The sequence below is a fragment of the Myotis daubentonii genome, chromosome 3 (genome assembly GCF_963259705.1).
Source record: "Myotis daubentonii chromosome 3, mMyoDau2.1, whole genome shotgun sequence".
Taxonomy (NCBI): Eukaryota; Metazoa; Chordata; class Mammalia; order Chiroptera; family Vespertilionidae; genus Myotis; species Myotis daubentonii.
This window is the reverse complement of record NC_081842.1, coordinates 3,961,994-3,980,371: the sequence shown is the minus strand read 5'-3', so window position 1 is coordinate 3,980,371 and position 18,378 is coordinate 3,961,994. Positions and strand designations below refer to the sequence as shown.

At 40.7% G+C, this 18,378-nt stretch overlaps 1 protein-coding gene across 10 annotated transcripts in view; it reads right to left on the bottom strand.

Annotated features, from left to right (window-relative positions):
* Nucleotides 1-18,378, bottom strand: part of TTC3 (tetratricopeptide repeat domain 3) — a 103,980-nt gene that overhangs the window by 65,255 nt on the left and 20,347 nt on the right. For 5 of the 10 annotated variants that reach the window (XM_059686425.1, XM_059686426.1, XM_059686427.1 and 2 more), the window contains 4 exons: nucleotides 13,886-13,971; nucleotides 12,844-12,938; nucleotides 11,669-11,731; nucleotides 989-1,043 (listed from right to left, as the gene is read on the bottom strand). In XM_059686425.1, coding sequence (XP_059542408.1) covers nucleotides 989-1,043; nucleotides 11,669-11,731; nucleotides 12,844-12,938; nucleotides 13,886-13,971 — 299 coding nt within the window. Of the gene's footprint in view, nucleotides 1-988; nucleotides 1,044-9,974; nucleotides 10,271-11,668; nucleotides 11,737-12,843; nucleotides 12,939-13,885; nucleotides 13,972-18,378 lie in introns of those variants that run through there. The other 5 variants (XM_059686432.1, XM_059686434.1, XM_059686431.1 and 2 more) reach the window with 3 other exon arrangements.

The following is an 18,378-nucleotide window of genomic DNA, read 5'->3' as shown; positions in this document are numbered from 1 at the left end:
GGGTGATGGGGGTCAACGCCTGAGGGCTCCCAGTATGTGAGAGGGGGCAGTCTGGGCTGAGGGACACTCCCCCCCACACACACACCCAGTGCACGAATTTCGTGCACCAGGCCCCTAGTAATAAATAAAAGCAAATTATGAAAAGCCAGAAATGAAGTCTGAAACATGTATCTTTTTGAGTCTTAATGAAGCTCTGCTTTAAAAAAATTCAGACTATTTTTATAATTTAAGAAAATATAAATGACTATAACAAACACCAGAATTAACTGTTAACATTTTGTTATATTTGCTTCAGATTCTTTAATGCAAGAACTAAAACTACAGAAATATGGCTGAAGTCTCCTTTGTACCGTTAATCTTTCCTGTCTCTCACTGCCCAGAAGCAAACACTATCAAGAATTTGATAGGTATTTTTCTAATATGCTTTTACTGCTTTGTTCATTCAACATTGTTTTTTTAAAAAATATATTTCTTTATTGATTTCAGAGAGGAAGGGAGAAGGAGAGAGATAGAAACATCAATGATGAGAGAGAATCATTGATCGGCTGCCTCCTGCACACCCCCTACTAGGAATCGAGCCCGCAACCCGGGCATGTGCACTTGGCCGGAATCGAACCCGGGATCCCTCAGTCCGCAGGCTGACGCTCTATCCACTGAGCCAAGCTGGCCAGGGCGATTCAACATTGTTTTTTAAAATCTATTGATAAGCCAGTTAATTAATTTCAACTGCAATCTAGTGTTCAATTCATTCATTCACTAAGTCATCAAGTATTTACTTAATGAGTGCCTGTATGTGTCAGGCAGTCCAGCCTCACTCTACATCAAATCATTCTTGAACTCTGTAAAACAATCCGCTTCCTTTCCGACTATGGAACTGAAGATTCCTATTTTATCCACATTTTTACATACAAAGGTACATCCTGTGATTAGATTTTTCTCCAAGTTGTATGGCATTATTTGCCCAAGGTAAAATATAAAAGAAACCTACCTTTGTCCAGTTGTTCTTCAAAATAATGGCTCTCTTTCCATCACCAAGTGCATGTCTAAAAAGAAAAACAAGAAAAATATTCACGTTTTTATTTTAATATAGGTATATAAACCATCTTACATTTCTATTTGTATGTTTTGAATTTTCCATACATAACCTAGTTAAAAATATTTTTTTAGTTTTTAAGGATCCATATGTGTCCATTACAGGAAATTTGGAAAATACAGAAAAGTACAACGAAGGGAAAAGGCCACCCAGCGTCACAGTCACAACTGCTCAGGAATAACTGCTTTCCCATTTCTGGGATACTCCCTGCACATACCTTACTTACACCTCAATCTATGCCCAACTGGTTATTCGTTGTATAGTTTTTTGCACTATTTCTGTATATTAGCAAGACTCCAGAAATACACTCCCAGATCTTTCACACAACACCTCGGCTAAGCTACAGTGGACAGAGCATGAAAGTGGGGACTTGAAACAGTAAAGCCCAATCCCTGGGGGCTGTTGGAAAGTTATCAGCCTCTCCGGCCTGCTTTCTCACCTACGCTGGGGATAATCACCCTGTTCTTCCTGTCTGAAGGAGGGACTAAGTCAGACACTATGCTAAAACAGTACTTTGTAAACTGCCAAGTACTAACAGTTTCCTGCCATATCTTCTATGACCTCCTTCTCTCCCCAGCTCAGACACCCACCACTGCCCCACTTCCCCCAAAACTTATCACCACTCAAAACTGTTCAAACTTCAAAAATCACTCATCGAGACATCCTGCTCTCCCCTATAACCTAGTTTCCTTCCATCTTGTTCAACTATTCCTACTATCTCCTCAGGGTGCCCAACTCAGACTTACCCACTTAGTTTGTTTTACTTCCTTATTTAGCTAGCTTGCGAGTCACTGGGTCATCATTTCATATTCACATGTTTACTAATTCTTTCTACTCCTCTGTCCCTGTATTTACATCTGGCTCCATGGCAAAGCCCAAGTCGGGGTCAATCCCACTTTCCACTTTCTCCATGCCTGATCTAGGGAGCCAAGTATTGCTGGAGAAGATTACACAGCAGAGCATAAGGTAGCACTATTATTCTTGATTAAAGCAACTCGAAGGGGCCTTCAATCATCCTTCTAGATCAAATCATTCTCTAACTCTGTAAACTGATCATTTCAAACCTTGTATCCTGTCCTCAAACTTCCAACTCCCTTCTCTCTCAGATGATCTCTGCCCTCAGTTCAAAGAGTAAAATGAAGAGACATCAAGAGAATTCTCAATTTTCTACTACCAAGGACAAATCCATACCTAGCCCTGCCTTTTCTCATTTACTGTTCTCTTCCTTCTCTGGCCAACTTCTCCACCTGTGCCATGTAACTTCTCTATTCTCATAATTTCAATGATCCTTCTCTCACCTGTATATTAACCATTCCCTCTCAAAAATCAATGCCATATTATGATGAATTTACATAACATATAATTTTACCATTTGAACCATCATTTCAAATGTACAGTTCTGTGGTATTCAGTACATTCACCTTGTTATACAACCTCCCATCACCTTTTAATATGGTCAGATCTCTCTCATCTTTAAAAAACAAATACATAAAAATAAATATGCCTTAAGCCATAAGAAAACACTGTTGGTAGCCTACCCAACTGCTATCCCCTCCTCTACCTGACTACACTTCTGTTGAGAGGGTCTAACTCACTACTACAAGATTCAGAGATGTATCTCTTTCTCCCAATTTTTTTTTCTTTGAGGCAACCAACATTTTTGGTGACCTTGAAAAAAAAAAGAAGATTCAGAGGCAAGTCCTAATTAGTTAAAGCAAATCATGGCAACAGCTGCTCTCCTTTCCACTGATTGGCTTAGGGGTAGTCATGTGACTCAGTGTTGGCCAATGAGACCTGAGGGAAATCATCACTCTTAAAAAGAGATTACAAGGAAAAAACAAGGTAACATATTACCACATAACAATACCCACTAAAAGGCTATATACATTATTTTTTTTTAAAGAAAATGCTATCTAAAGATAGATGCACTGATCAACAGAATGGGATATAGAAATCAGAAACAGACCCTTACCTACATAGTCACCTGATCTATATGACAAAGGTAACATCACAAGACATGGAGAAAAGGTGCTCTTAAGAAACGGTGTTGTGTCAACGGGACATTCACATATGAACCCCATCTCACACTACATACAGAAACCACCTGCGGATGGACTATAAATCTAAATTCCAAAGTTAAACAGTCGAGATTTTGTTAGAAACAGAACATTCTGGTGACATGTGTGCTGGCAGAGATTAAAAACAAAATACAAAAATGCTTACCATAAAGGAAACAACTGGCTAACTTACTATATTAAAACTAGTAACCTCTGTTTGTGAAAACAAGAGTAAAAAGGCAAGCCAGAGAGAAAATATTTGTAATTTAAATATCTGACAATGACTCATATCCAAAATTTTAAAAAAATAAACTACTAATAAGACATTCAACTCAAAATCCACACAGGCATTTCACAAAAGAGAAAATCCAAATAGTCAATAAGCAAATGGAAAGATGCTCAACTTAAATATCATTAATCAACTTAAGGAAATGCAAACTAAAATCACAGCACTAGATCATTACACACCCACCAGAATGTCCAAATGAAATGACACAAAATAGTAAGTATTAGTGAAGACATGGAATTGAAACTCTCATATGCTGCTGGTAGGAGTGTAAAATCACACAACCACATTGGAAATTTTGTACTAAAGCTAAATATAAGGATACCCTGCCCTAATTATACACTCAACAGAAATGAGTACATATGTTCACAATGACACCACCTATAAGACCCAAATGCCCATCAACAACAGAATGGATAAAATGTGGTATATTCATGCAATAGATGAACACTTTACAACTTTACATGCAACAATATGGATCTCAAAAACAATGTTGAAAGCCAAACATAAAAGAGCACATATTATATACGTACTATGATTGTTTATATTGCACAAAAACAAGCAAAAATAACCAATGGTGCTGGAAGTCAGAATAGCAGTTATCCTGGAGGAGGAGGTGGGTAGTGACTAGGAGCAAAGGGGCTTCTGGGTATTGAGGTGGTGATCTGGGCACTAGTTATGGTTGTTTGGTTTCTGCAAATTCAATCTACACACTTAGGAATTGTACACTTCTCAGTATGTGTATTTTTTTTGAAGACTACATCGAAGTTATCCTTCTGCTGGAGACTGTACTATCTGGTTTGATGTCTGAATTACAGTGGCATCTGACACCCTGCGATGCCAGCCGGAGGTCCAGGTCACACAGTAAGCTGGGAAAAGCCTCGGTCTTTGATGACACTGTTGAAACTCCTTCTTCTGGAACTCTGCATAAGGTAAGTTTTCTTCACCATTTAAACCAGTTGAGTCAGAGTTTTCTGTTATTTTTAGCCAAAACATCCTAATACAAGGGCACACCTTTTCTGCTCCTCACTGCCTCTCCCCAAATACCTCCAACAGCCGCCTATGCTGTCTCCAATTCCTCCCTCTCATTTTTCAATCTGCTCTAACCCAGCTTCTGCTCCAAGCTTCCAACTACCACCTCCCACTCCGGTCACTAAACCACGTCCACATTCCTAAATCCAAATTCTCAGCAGCAACAGGCACTGCTGGCCACACTTACCTCCTTGAAAGCACAGAGATTCCCTGCCACCTCTCTGGCAGCAGGTTCATCCTCCCCTAACTGGTCTCTGCTTGTGTGCCTCCAGGCTCAGTCCTAGCCCCTCTCCTAATCTCAGCTCATGCTCTCCAGGAGTGGGTCTCTGTCTTGGCTGCACACAGTACTACCTGGGGGGCTTCTAGAAGCCCAACACCCAATTAATTAAAGCGAATCTGGGGGAGGGGTTATTTCTTCAACACTCAAGAGATTCCAATGTGCAGTCTATGCTGAGAACCACTTCCGTGAACCATCTCACCCACATCCACCAGCCCCCGGGGTTAACTATCCCAACACTTCTCTCCTAACCGCTCCTTTTGAGTAGAGACCCATGTATCTGATTGTCGGTACGACATTCCAATTTGGATCCTTCAAGGGCACTTCAACTCAGTATGTTCCAGAGTGAAGTCAAATTTCTCTCTTCCAGTGACCCCAGTGTCAGGGGGTGGGCCTATAACCCATGAAGCTGCTGAAGCAGAATCTCAGAATACTTCCAAACACCTAATTATAAGCAAGTTGATTTTATCTCCAAAATATTTCAAATCCTCCCGCTTCTGCATTCCCACTGACCTTCCCCTCTCCGAGCCACCACCTCTCACCTGGAACATCGCAGCAGCCTCCTAATCCACATCACGCTGCATCCCCTCCACGCACTCGCCCACTGCAGCCAGACTGGCCTCTTTAAGGTACTAATCATGCAACTCCTCTCAGTTCAGTCCTTCTCTCTTCTTTTAAAGGCTGACAGCTTTAACGTAGCCTACAAGGCCACCTCTCTCCCCCTTCCCTGTATTGAGGCCAGTGGGCACACTATGAATTCCATGAATGCAACATGTCCCTTCCACCACAGGCCTTCACACTGCCGGCCCACTGTCTAGAACAGCAGTCGCCAACCTTTCGGACCTCACGGACCACCAGTGGTCCACGAACTATTGGCTGGCGACCGCTGGTCTAGAACCTAGGGAGAATGTCTGTTTTTGTTCATTTCTGATCTATTTATAAACTGAACCCAGTAACATCTGTTGAATGTTTACTACATTATAGTTAATATTTATTACTAGAGGCAGTGCACAAATTCGTGCATGGGTGGGGTCCCTTGGCCTGGCTGGTGATCAGGGCCAATTGGGGCCAGCTGGCCGGGGGGAGGGAACACTGACACCAGGAGGAAGCTCCTGCGTTGAGCATCTGCCCCCTGTGGTCAGTGAGCATCATAGCTACCGGCCAGTCCTCTGGTAGTAAAGGTCACTTAGGCTTTTATATACAGTGGGGCCTTGACTTACAAGTGTCCCGATTAACGAGTTTTTCGAGATAGGAGGCGTCTCTCGGCCGGTTTTTTGCTTTGAGTTGTGAGCTGAAATTTGGGTTACAAGCCAGCTTTAGATACCCCACCGCTAGTTGGCGCAGCGAACGTCACAGTGAACACCACATCAGCTCAGCATCACGTATCTCACTCCTTCACTTTTTGATTTGACATACGAGTAATTTGAGTTACGAGTTCCGTCACAGAACGAATTAAACTCGTAAGTCAAGGCCCCACTGTATATAGATAATAAGCATACTCGCCAAGGTTCTAGCTCTTACAATGCAACAAAAGCAGGACTCAGATGTAACAATGGTCGGTCACTGCCACATATACAGTGAGTAATACCATCGGCCAAATAAACATTTTTTAAATCAAAAGTTAGTGTCTGGAATTAAAATTATCGATGCTGTTTCATTCAAGTAGAAGAAATTTATCAGGAATTTATCCTACAGATATACTTGCACCTGCATGTAGAACTTTTGTAAAAGGATAATCATTATAGAGCTATATGTAATTTTTTAAAACTGGAAGAAATCTGTATTTTAATACAAACTAAAACATATGTGATGCATTGAGTGAAGGACTATGCAGCCATGAATAAGAACAAGAGTAGACCTTTGTGTACTCCAACATAGAACAAGCTCCAAGACTGAAGTGCTGTATAAAGCGGCAAGATGTACACAGGGTACATAGTATGCTATGTTTTTTTTAAAAAAAAAACACACATATACATACTTTACCCTGAACCAAACGAAACCACCTATATTGACTTATAAATATGGCAACTTCATTGGATTCAACTTAGTAAGTGCTTGTATAAAACATGAAAGAAACACACAAGGATCTACAGAGAGGAATCAGGGCAAGGGTCTGAGTTGGGCAAAAGTTTTCAGTTTATTCTTTTGTATTCTTAACTTTTCCCAACCTGCATCCGTAACTGCTTTTTATAAGTGGGTGCACTCCAAGGAAGACTGAGAAAACAACTGTTTTCTTCAAAAGCAAATTCGGCAGCTAGTAAGTGAAAATAAAGAGACCACACAGGTAAGAGAAATAAGTTGACAAACCAACACCGGCACTAAGCTCCTCCCACACACCAGGATTTTTTAAAATCTCAGACCAGGTGTTCTCCCTCTCCTTTACTCTTCTCTCTCCTCCACCCCCCCAGGCACTTAACCATTAGCTTCCTCACTCCCAAGCTCCAAGGGCCCTTCCTTTAACTCTATAACTTTTCTTTTATATATATATCTTTTATATATATATATATAAATATACTTATATATATTTATATAAATCCTCATCAAAGGATATTTTCCTATTGATTTTTAGAGAGAGTGGAAGGGAGAGAAACATTGATGTGAGAGAGACACAATGATTGGTTGCCTCCCACACACGCCCCAACCAGGGTGGGGGAGAAGCCTACAACCGAGGTATGTGCCCTTGACTGAAACCGAAGCCCGGACCCTTCAGTCCGTAGGCCGATGCTCTATCCACTGAGCCAAACCAACCAGGGCTACTTGTTTTCTAAGCCCATTTCTTCTAGGAATTAATTCTTCTACTTCTGTGATTTACCAAATAAATGTTCTCTTACCAAAAAAGAAAAAAAATCTCAGAACATACAATTGAGTTGATTTATACCTCTGGCCTCAGAGAAATTCAGATGAGAGAGCTGTCATTTAAACCCTATCTGCCCACTATTTCACAAGCTGGGTTCTAATTAATAGACTTATGTTATATGATGGGTAACTAAACTGAAAATTTCAAATGACTTCAGTTACAACTACCATTCTAAAATGCCCTTTAACTACCAAATTGTATTTGAAATGTGAACTTCCAGGAGACTAGAATAAAAGGACACGTCATCCAAGCCACGGGTTCTGGGACACACGGCACACATCCCTCTGGCTACAGGACTTGGCAGGGACAAGCTGTGACAAGAGGGAGCACATTCCCCACATTCCCACGTACAACCTCCTGCAACCGCCACAGACCTGGAGGTGTGATAAGGGTTCTGCCTGGCTCCCAAAGTGCTGGTCTGTTTACACACTGTGGGACTGGCATTTAAAACCACCACGGCCTCGGCCATGTTGACCCTTTCTGAATGCACTTCCCTCACTTCCCTCACCTCGGGTTCCCTGCCCGTGGTCTTCCTTACATTTTTCTCCTTTCAAGGTTATTTTTCACTTGTTTCATCCTTGATGTTCAGTGATCACTGTTTTTGTTTTTCTTTTTCATCTTAATATGTACATTTTTAATTGCACTGTATTGCTTTTTAGCAAATATTTCAAGTACACATAAAAGTAAATGACATTAACATAATGCACGCCACATACCAGCTGAGCAAGATCTTAACGTTTTGCCGAGTTTGCTTCAGATCTTTCGGCAGAAGCCTGTCACAGTGGACATCCCGGGTACCGCTCTCCCATCTCCAACCTTGTTCCCTCCCTCGCTTCCTCCCTTCCTCCCACCAGACAGCCGCTCCCCTGGTTTAAAAGTGCCCATGCATTTTAAAACATTTTTAACACATAATAATTATGGAGATGCATATCATTTTGCATGTTTTTAAACATATAAACAGTATGAGGCCATTAAAATCATTTCTGCAACTTGCATTTTCACTCAGCATTGTATTCATTTTACCAATTGCATAGGTTTCCATTGTATGAATATACCATATACCATTACTGATTTATCCATTCCTGCTGACGGACATTTAGGCTGCTCCCATTCTTTACATTTACAAACAATGCTATAATGAAGCCTTGCACATCTCTTCTTGGGTACACGGCTGCGAGTTTGGTGGGGGCTGCAGAGGGCGCACGTTCTTCAGCTTGCCAACCTGCTCTCCAACATGGTGGCACCGATTTACACTTTCTCCAGCGGGTACGCAAGTTCCCTTCATTGCACATCCTCTCAAACACTTGGTATAATGAGTTTTTTACACTTTTGCCAATCTGACAGATATGGAAAAAAAGACTCGTAGTTTTTAGCCTGCATGTCCTGTAAGGATGGTCGTAGTCACTGACCATTTGGACCACTTATTTAATTTTTTCCCCCACCTTCCACCTTGCCATCTGGTTCTATCACCACCTCTCTGTGGCGATTACTAGAGACTCTACATCCAGGCTGCCTGGGTTCAAACTCTGGCTCCATCATATCCCCCTAGTGTCCCAGGACACTTTGCTCAACCTCCCTAGGCCCCTCATCTACAAAGACAGCAGCACCCACCTCTCACAGGCATGAGGGGTTGTGAGTTAACGTGTGTAAAGTGCTCAGAACAGTGCCCAAGGGGGGATGCTTCACCCCATCTGTTCCTGGAGCTGCTCAGCCAAATTCCCACGACAGATCTACCAACCCCAACACGCGAGAGCTTCAAAACATCTCAACCTCGGTAACTCAGATAAAGGACAGGTGTACTATGTCAATGGCACTTCTGGCAACATGTTCTTTTCTGAAGCCACATCATCTACTCTCTTGATCAGGAGTTATATGTACTATGGATTCAGAAAACATCATGCCTACTTTATAAAGCCAGTCGCATAAAGAATGTGCGAGGTGGGGAACACCAGCAAAACCAGTCTGCCATTAAAGAGGCATCCGATGCATATTGGTGATTAAGAAACTGCTGCTGACCTGCTTCCAGTGAAAACCTCAATGGTGCTGACCCTCAAGCTAGACTACCAGGAAGGAGCACAGGACAGATGCACAACCCTGCTCTTGACCTTGACCTCACAGGCTACCTGGCTTCTGTATGTGTACTCTGAGGCACCTCCTTTGCAGCCGAGTCTTAGGAGAATCCTCCCTGAGTGTCTAGCATCTAACACTCAGGAAGAGGGCAGAATCCCCTGGTCTGCCTCTCAGCACCCACAGCTCTCCCATGCAGAGTGAATGACCTTCCACCCACTCAATGTTTCAGATCAGGCACCTCCATTTTCACAGGCGGCCAGCCATGTTGCTAACCTATTCATGTTGAAAACATTTAGATTCACCTTCAAACAGCATAGGATATCTGCAATTCTGGACCTAGCCAGAGGCAATAATCTAATGACATTTGCAGCTCATTCCTTGTCAGAACAGTTGAGGACAGTGGTAGTGATGGAAGACTGTGCCAAGCCCATCCATTCCTCTAGTCTAGACAGCCTCGGCTTATCCACGGCTTAAGCCATCTAAAAGCCTCATAACATAATACAGCGATATTCTCCAAGGTGGTTGGATTACTGGTGATTTTTATTTTCTTCTTTTTAAACTCTTGTATTTTCCAAATTTTCTACCATGAGAATGTTTTCTGTTCATGATAAAAGAAAAATATGTTATTTTTAAAGCTACAAACTTGGAATATACTTCTTCCCCACTCCCGCCCTCCCACATCCCAACATAAGGGCTTTCACTGAGAAACAACTGACACTGACTCTGCTTTCTTGAGAAAAAGTAACAGAAACTAGGAAACCCCAGACAGCACTTTCCAGGAGCTCTTCCGATGAACAGAATATTGCTGAGGTTCTCCTCTGCTCATCGCTCAACTCATAGCACCTGTAAGCCACAAACTCCAGAAAAACACTGTTTCACCTAAGCAACTGGTGCCCTCTTACTTCATGGACAGAGAGAATTATGTCACTTGTCAAATTTTCTTTTTATTTTGACCTTTCTGTTGAAAGGTCAGACACAAATAATAAGCAGGACCTCCTGCCTATGCCACTTTATTATGAGGATCCTAGGCTCTAACCTGCTTCTTCAGTATGCTTTGTTTTTGTATTCTTCTACTGAATGGATGTATTCATTTTTTAAAATATTTTTTTAAATTTATTTCAGAGAGGAAAGGAAAGGGAGGGAGATATAAGAACATCAATGATGAGAGAATCATTGATTGGCTGCCTTCTGCACAACCCCTAGTGGGGATCAAGCCCATCACCTGGGCAGGTACCCTGACTAGGAATCAAACCAATGAGCACACCGGCTGGGCTGAGTGACTGTATTTTTGAAGATCACCTAAACCTTTACTGTAAGACAGGACAGAATTAAATGGAACCGCTTACCCTGCTCAAGAGTAATGCTTATAATTTATGGCCTAAGGTTTTTAAACTGAGGAACAACAAAATCATAGCATAGTGTCAACAATCTTTCTCAATAATTAAAAGCTAAGTTTGACATTAGGAACTAAAAATTCACTATATTTCACTCTCATAGTTAAGCCATTATATTTCTTTTCCTTTTCACTTATGAAGAACATTTACTAAATTATGCTATACCAGGATGGAGGAAACAAGCACAACTTCTTCCAGAACTTTACAGATTAATTAATAGAGCAAAAGGATGTAATTTAATGTAAGTGTTATAAACACAGACTTTTATATCATCAGAGAAGATCCGTGTTTAAATCTTGGCATCACTACTTACTAATAGTCTGAGTTTGTCCAAATGTAAATGTGGAGAAAAACATTACGTACCTATTTAGAGTGTTGTGAGAAATAAGTAACGTAAGTAAAGTACTTAAAATAATGTATAACATGTTATCCACTCAATCAGAATGACCGCTGTCACTGTGGTTGTTATATAGATCGCTTACAGAGCCCTCTTTGAACCATTTCACTATTTCTGCCAAAGAACTACTGAAAGATTTTCTTGCATGCCTGCAAAACAGAAATGGGTGTGTAGCATAATAATCAGGGAACCCTAACCAACTTACCTGAACTGTCCCGTGCGAAGAAAACAAAGAGCTCGGTTACCATAAAGATGGTAGTTTTCAGGACTTTAAAAGAAATAATGTTTGGTCAGTTAAGGAAATTACATATGAAACTAACAAAAATCATACAGAAAACCTAAGGCATGAAAAAATTTTCAAAACCTTTACGTCTGTGTGGCAGAGCAGAAAGAATATAGGGTTTGAAGTCCTAACTGGCTAAGTCCTGGTTCCTTCACTTTCTACCTGAGTAACTGCTCAAATCCTCCTCAACTTCCCTGTATTCAAAATAAAGACTCCCACTTTTCCGGCCTACCTCATACAGCTGTTGTGAGGATCACAAGAGACACATTAACAAGCTAGGCTACAAGTGTGCTGTAACTGTGCAGGATAGAATTACGTATCTAAGTTAGGACTGCACACACTGACAAAGAACTCAAAAGAAGTCTGTAAATTAACAGTAATTTAAGAGCGTCACTTCAAATTCTGCCCTCTTCAGTCTTCTCTGACTATACGTGGTGGAACTTCTTCCCTCTCCTCCGCCTCCTCAGAACTAAGCAGCAGCCTCTCGGGTGTGCCACGCTACCCTGATCCGCTCGTTCCCGTGGAGACGGGCAAGGTAAGAGAGTAGCTGTCTACAGCGCATTCCCCCAACGCTGCTACAATATTAGGGGGACCAGCTAAGATGCCAAGGGAGGCACACTTACAAAAATGCTACCAAATTCTAGCAGCTGAGCAAAGGGAAGACGAGGTGAAGGGAACGCATGCATTCTCAATAATCCCAACTATTATCCTTTAAAAGTTCCCTCTTAGAAAGCAAAAATCCTTAACTGGGTGACGTCTTAAGAACTAGTAAGTAACCCTTTGTGACCAGTTAATAAATTGAGAGAAATTAGTTGAAAGCAAAATGAAAATAAGGAAGAACATGAGTCTGTTTAGACAGCTTGAAAGAAAACGGAGGTGGGCAGAACGGAATTCACAATTTTGCCTGAGTGATACTATCTGATGAAGTTCATACACTCAGACCACCTCTACTGCTCCCAGGGCCTCTGACTGAGAACCTCTATTCCGCATAGCAAGCTGAAGACAGTCTCCAACTCCTCATCTTTTATTTCCCCTGACTAGCATTCTAAGTTGATCTGCCACATAAAAAGGATTTCATTGTTCTGTTTAACTCTTACCTATATTCAATGGCTCTGCTGTAATAGATAATAGCTAGATCAAATCTTTCTTTGGAAAACTCTTCATTTCCTTTCATTTTCATTAGTTCTCCTTGCTGAGAAACCAACGTGAAAGAAAATCCATGAGTTAATTGCAAAACACAATTAAGAACCCCCTTACCTATCTATCTTTGCTATCAGAAATAACCCGGGGGGGTCATTTACATAGAAAATGATAATGCAACATTCAATATTTTGGTATGTATATTTAAAGAAACCTGTCTCTAAGGACTTATTGCTAACTTTGTTAAAGGAAACCAAAAAGTGAACAAAACCATCACATCAGAGGTAACTGCTAACAAGCTTGCAGGCCCACATTTACATATACTTAGTAAGCCTGCTGCGAGGTAGAGCTTTAATTTTAGGCTAGAAAATGTGATAGTGTTCACTAAACCTGGGTGCTTACAAAACAATATGTAATTCAATAACACATATAGGCAATGCTGATTGTATTAACTGCCAGAAAAAGAGGCAACAAAGTCAGGAAAAATGAAATCAAAAGAATATCAAAGATGCTCCAGATATAACTAAAACTTACTTTAAACACTCAAATTTTCAAAATAAATTCACTAAAATAAACTGGATCACACCAATGACTTTAGAGAATTAACTAGAACGTTAAATATTTTTTAAGTCCTTTTTTAAAAAATTTGGTTAAAATCATCTTTCTTATGAGTAATTCTATATGGCATGTGAATTACATCTCAATACTGTTGCCAAAGAAAATCGTATTTACTCAACTAATTAAAACTTTTAATTTAAAAAAAATCAAATTTTAATTTTTATTAACTCTTTTAAAAACCTCTAACATTAGAAAATTCTCAAGACGCTATTTTCCTCTTCCAAAAAAATATTCTAATCAAAATTTATTAAAATTTCCCTCAAACATGTTATTGATTTTTATAGTATCAAGTAGCAGTTCTACTGAACTTTCTCTGAGTGTTAATAAAAGTTCTAACAAGCAAATCTTAAAATATACTTACAAGTAAATATTTATTCTCACCTGTATACACTCCGCACAAGTTTGTCTTTTAAATTCATCAAGTATATTGCAGTTTTCTGTTACAACTTTAGTTATGTGATACTTGTCTATTTTTTATTTTTAGGAGAGAAGAGAACATTTATTTTTTAAAAATGGTATTAATGTTCTAATTCTTAGATTAGGTGAATCCATAAAGTTCATTATATTATACTTCTAAATAACATACTCGTTATAATCTTTTACATGTATCAAATAGTATATTTTTAAAAAATAACATTAGATTCATTAATGCTATGAATTTAATCAATTACATTTCTAGCATTAAGAAAATACTTGTTTATTATTATATCTGTTCTAACTGTAATTACAACAAATGCTTCATCATAACATATTCCAAATGGGCTGCATAGACACTTAAGTCAATTCAACAAATATATCTGAGCACCTGTAATATACCTGGCACAATTTCAATAAAAATGAGAAAATCCTGTAAAACTACTTTCTAAATTAATATAACAAATTAAAAGTTTTAAGTATCTTAATTCAACATTTGACTCTCCTGAATGAAGGGTTAAAATTAGACTTTATTTGAAAGACTATTCTTATATAAATTTAATAAAATAATTAAAATGCTGTAATAACCAAAATTTACATTAAAAGTTTACCAGGCTTCATTTTCTGTATTTTAAGCTGTTCTATAAAAAGATTTTTTTAAGTTGGTAATAATTTTATTGCAACAAAAATGTAGTTACACCTCTAGACAAACATTCATTTCAATGGCAAAAAGAGTACCTAAAATGTAAGACTCAGGAAAGGATTTGGGTAAATCACCAAATGAAGTAAAGTAACACTAAGGGACAGACTGAGATTACAGAATGAAAACCTGGGCTTTAAGATTTAAGAGACCCGACTTCTCATCTAGGTTCCACTACTTACTAGACTACAGAAATACCACTTAACCTCTCAAAGTCTTAGTTTGATCATTTCTAAAATAGGAATAACAACAGCTACCTTCAGAGATATTTTAAAGAAGAGAGAACAGAGACAAAGAGTCAAAAGTGAGCCAACACGGGTGCCCAATATGTGATACTGGCCCTCTTCTACCATAAAATCTAGACAATAACTAAAGGCCTCCAGAACAGACAGACCCACCTTAATACAACCCAGTGCCTGCTAAACCTATCAGAAGACCCGTCCCCATGTTTAAGCTTAATCTTCTCTAACATTTACATCAACAGTACAAAATTTGTCCTAACTGGAGATGGCAAATTCTTATTATCATCTACTGAAGAGCCAAATATTCCTTGTTGTAATATTCCTATAACTGTGCTATAAAAACATTCAAATGTTTTAGAGAAAAGTATTCCACAAAGTAAAAAATAAATATAAAGCAGTTTCATTATACATAACAACAGATTCATCAGGGAAATGAAAATTATAATCTTAGCTCTTACTTATTTCTCTTACCAGTGAGAATACTAGGTGTACCAGTTAATAATGCGGATTTTTTTTCACTAGATCGAGCTACACGTATGTTTATATGCAATTTGATGTGAATGCTATTTTGTTGTATTGACAGCAAGCTTCAAAACTTCATATGTCAAATTTCCTGAAGGTATAAACATCATAGATATTTTTACACTTGAAAATTTCGTGCCAAAAGAAGAGCATTTGAGGGAAGTTTTAATTTATTACTTTATTTTGAAGAAAAAGTTATCATATACTTCGGAAAGCTTATGGTGAACATGCTCCAACTCAAGATACTTGTGAACGCTAGTTTAAACACTTTAAAAGTGATGATTTCGAGACAACCAAGATGGTGGCATAGGTAAGCACCTGTACTTTCTGCCACATCAAAACTCCAACTAAAAGACAAAACAAATATCATCCAGAACCACAGGAAAGCTGGTTGAGTGGAAGTTATACAACTAGAAGGAAAGAAAAAAGCACACTGAGACTGGTAGGAGGTGCAGAAGTGCAGAAGTACGGAGGCACGCCTGAAACGGGCTGGCAACTGGGTGCGCTGCTGTTTTTCTCAAATGGGAGGGAGATACAAGCTCCCGATTGCTCTGAACTCCAGTTCCCGGAGAGACACTGGGAACCCAGATACATATGGGGAGAAACTGGACTGTCTGGCATCGGGCTGGAACGCGAGGGCGGCTTTCTCTCAGAGGTGCTTGCAGTGATCATTGTTCCTGCACGGGGCCACAGGACACAGACCCCAAGACCTCTCTGGGGAAGGGCTGACTGGCAGCCACAGTTGTTTGCTCCTCCCTGGTGATTCCCTGAGACCCCGCCCCACCCAATTTACAACCCCACCCAAGCTGTGTGCAGCGACTTTTGCATATGAATGGCCTGTCATTTTGCAACCTAAAACCTAACAAACTGTAGCTGGGCCCAAGAACTACAAAGCTTCCAAAAGGCCTAAGACCCTGCAACAGCAGCCTACATTGCTCCACAGCTGGGCCTCATCTGGGCACTTCCAAACCGCAAACCAAGAGGAGGAATCTGCAGATTTCTCAGTACCTCCTGCTGGGTGGTCTCAGGCAGTGGCTGACTTTGCACCTACTTGGAGATCCAAGAACCAATGTACCCAGTGGTCAGTGTGAGACCATCCAGATTAAAACTCTTCACATCCATAAGAGACACACTCAGGGTGCAGACTCAGTGAGCACCAAAGCCACACTGAAGCAAGTCCTGCTCCATTAGAGTGTCTCCAACACAGCAGTTCTCCCATTGTAGACACAGCAATTGGCCTGGAGTCAATTCCTCCTAGTGATACTAACAACAATCAAGGCTTAACGACAACAAGACTGTGCACACAGCCCACAAAGGGGTGCACCAAGAGTGTCCACCTCAGGTAATTGGGGAGGCTGAGCCACTGGGTCCTATAGGACACCTAGCACACAAAGCCACTCTATCAACACAGGGAAGCAGCCAAAATGCGGAGACAAAGAAACATGTCACAAATGAAAGAAATGGAGGAAAGCAAACGACTGGATATAGAGTTCAAAAGCACAGTTATAAGGTAACTCAAGAATCTTCTAGAAACCTCCGAGAAATATAGTGAGACCCTCAAAAAAGGACCAATCAAAAATTAAGCATGCACTGACTGAAATAAAGATTATTATACAGAGATCCAACAGCAGACTAGAGGGTCCCAAGAATCAAGTCAAAGATTTGAAATATGAAGAAGCAAAAAACCCAACCGGAAAAGCAAAAAGAAAAAAGAATCCAAAAATATGAAGGTAGTATAAGGAGTCTCTGGGACAACTTCAAGCGTACCAACATCCGAATTATAGGGATGCCAGAAGAGAGGGAGCAAGATATTGAAAACCTATTTGAAGAAATAATGACAGAAAACTTCCCCTACCTGGTGAAAGAAATAGACTTACAAGTCCAGGAAGCGCAAAGAACCCAAAACAAAAGGAATCCACAGAGGACCACACCAAGACACATCATTATTAAAATGCCAAGGGCAGGGAGAAACCAAGATGGCAGCATAGGTAAACACCGGAAATTGCTGCCTCCCACAACAAATTCAAAAATACAACTAAAAGACAAAACAGACATCATCCAGAACCACAGGAAGGTTGACTGAGTGGAAATTCTACAACTAGAAGGAAAGAGAAAAGCACACTGAGACTCAGAGGAGGTGTGGAAGTACAGAGGTACAGAGGCACATGCGGCAAGGGCTGGCAACTGAGGACGCGGATGTCTTTTTTAATTGGGAGGGAGTCACAAGCCCTCGACTGCTCTGAACTCCAGTTCCGGGTGAGTCTCTGGGGACCTAGACTTACATGGGGAGAAACTGGGCTGTCTGGCAGCGGGCAGAACTTGGAACTCAAGGGCGGCTTTCTCTCAAAGGTGCTTGCAGCGATTACCGGGACACTGAGACACGGGGCCCCTTAGGGCAGGGCTGAGGATCAGCCATAGCTGCTTGCTCTGCCCTGTTGATTCCCTGAAACCCCGCCCCACCCAAGCTGTGGCAGAGGTTTTTGCATATGAATGCCCTGGCCCTTTGCAATCTGAAAATTACCTAACAAATTGCAGCTGGGCCAGACAGACCCAGAACTTCCAAGAGAAGGCCCAAGGCCCCACAGCAGATTGCATTGCTTCACAGCTGGGCCTCATTTGGGTACCTCCAAATCCCAAACAAGGAAGGGGAATCTGCAGATCTCCTAGTAGCTCTTGCTGGGTAGCCTCAGGAAGAGGCTAAATTAGCACCTCCTTAGATCCAAGAGCCAGTGTACCCAGTGGTCAGAGTGGGACCATCCAATTACAACTCCTCAGATCCGTAAGGGACCCACTCAGAGGGCAGACTCAGTGAGCACCAAAGCTCCACTGAAGCAAGTCTTGCCTCATAAGGGTGTCCTCAGCACAGAAGTTCTCCCACCGTAGACACAGCTGATTCTCACAGCCAATTGGCCTGGAAGTCAATTCCTCCCAGTGATAACTACAACAATCAAGGCTTAACTACAACAAGATTGTGCACAAAGCCCACCAAAGGGGTG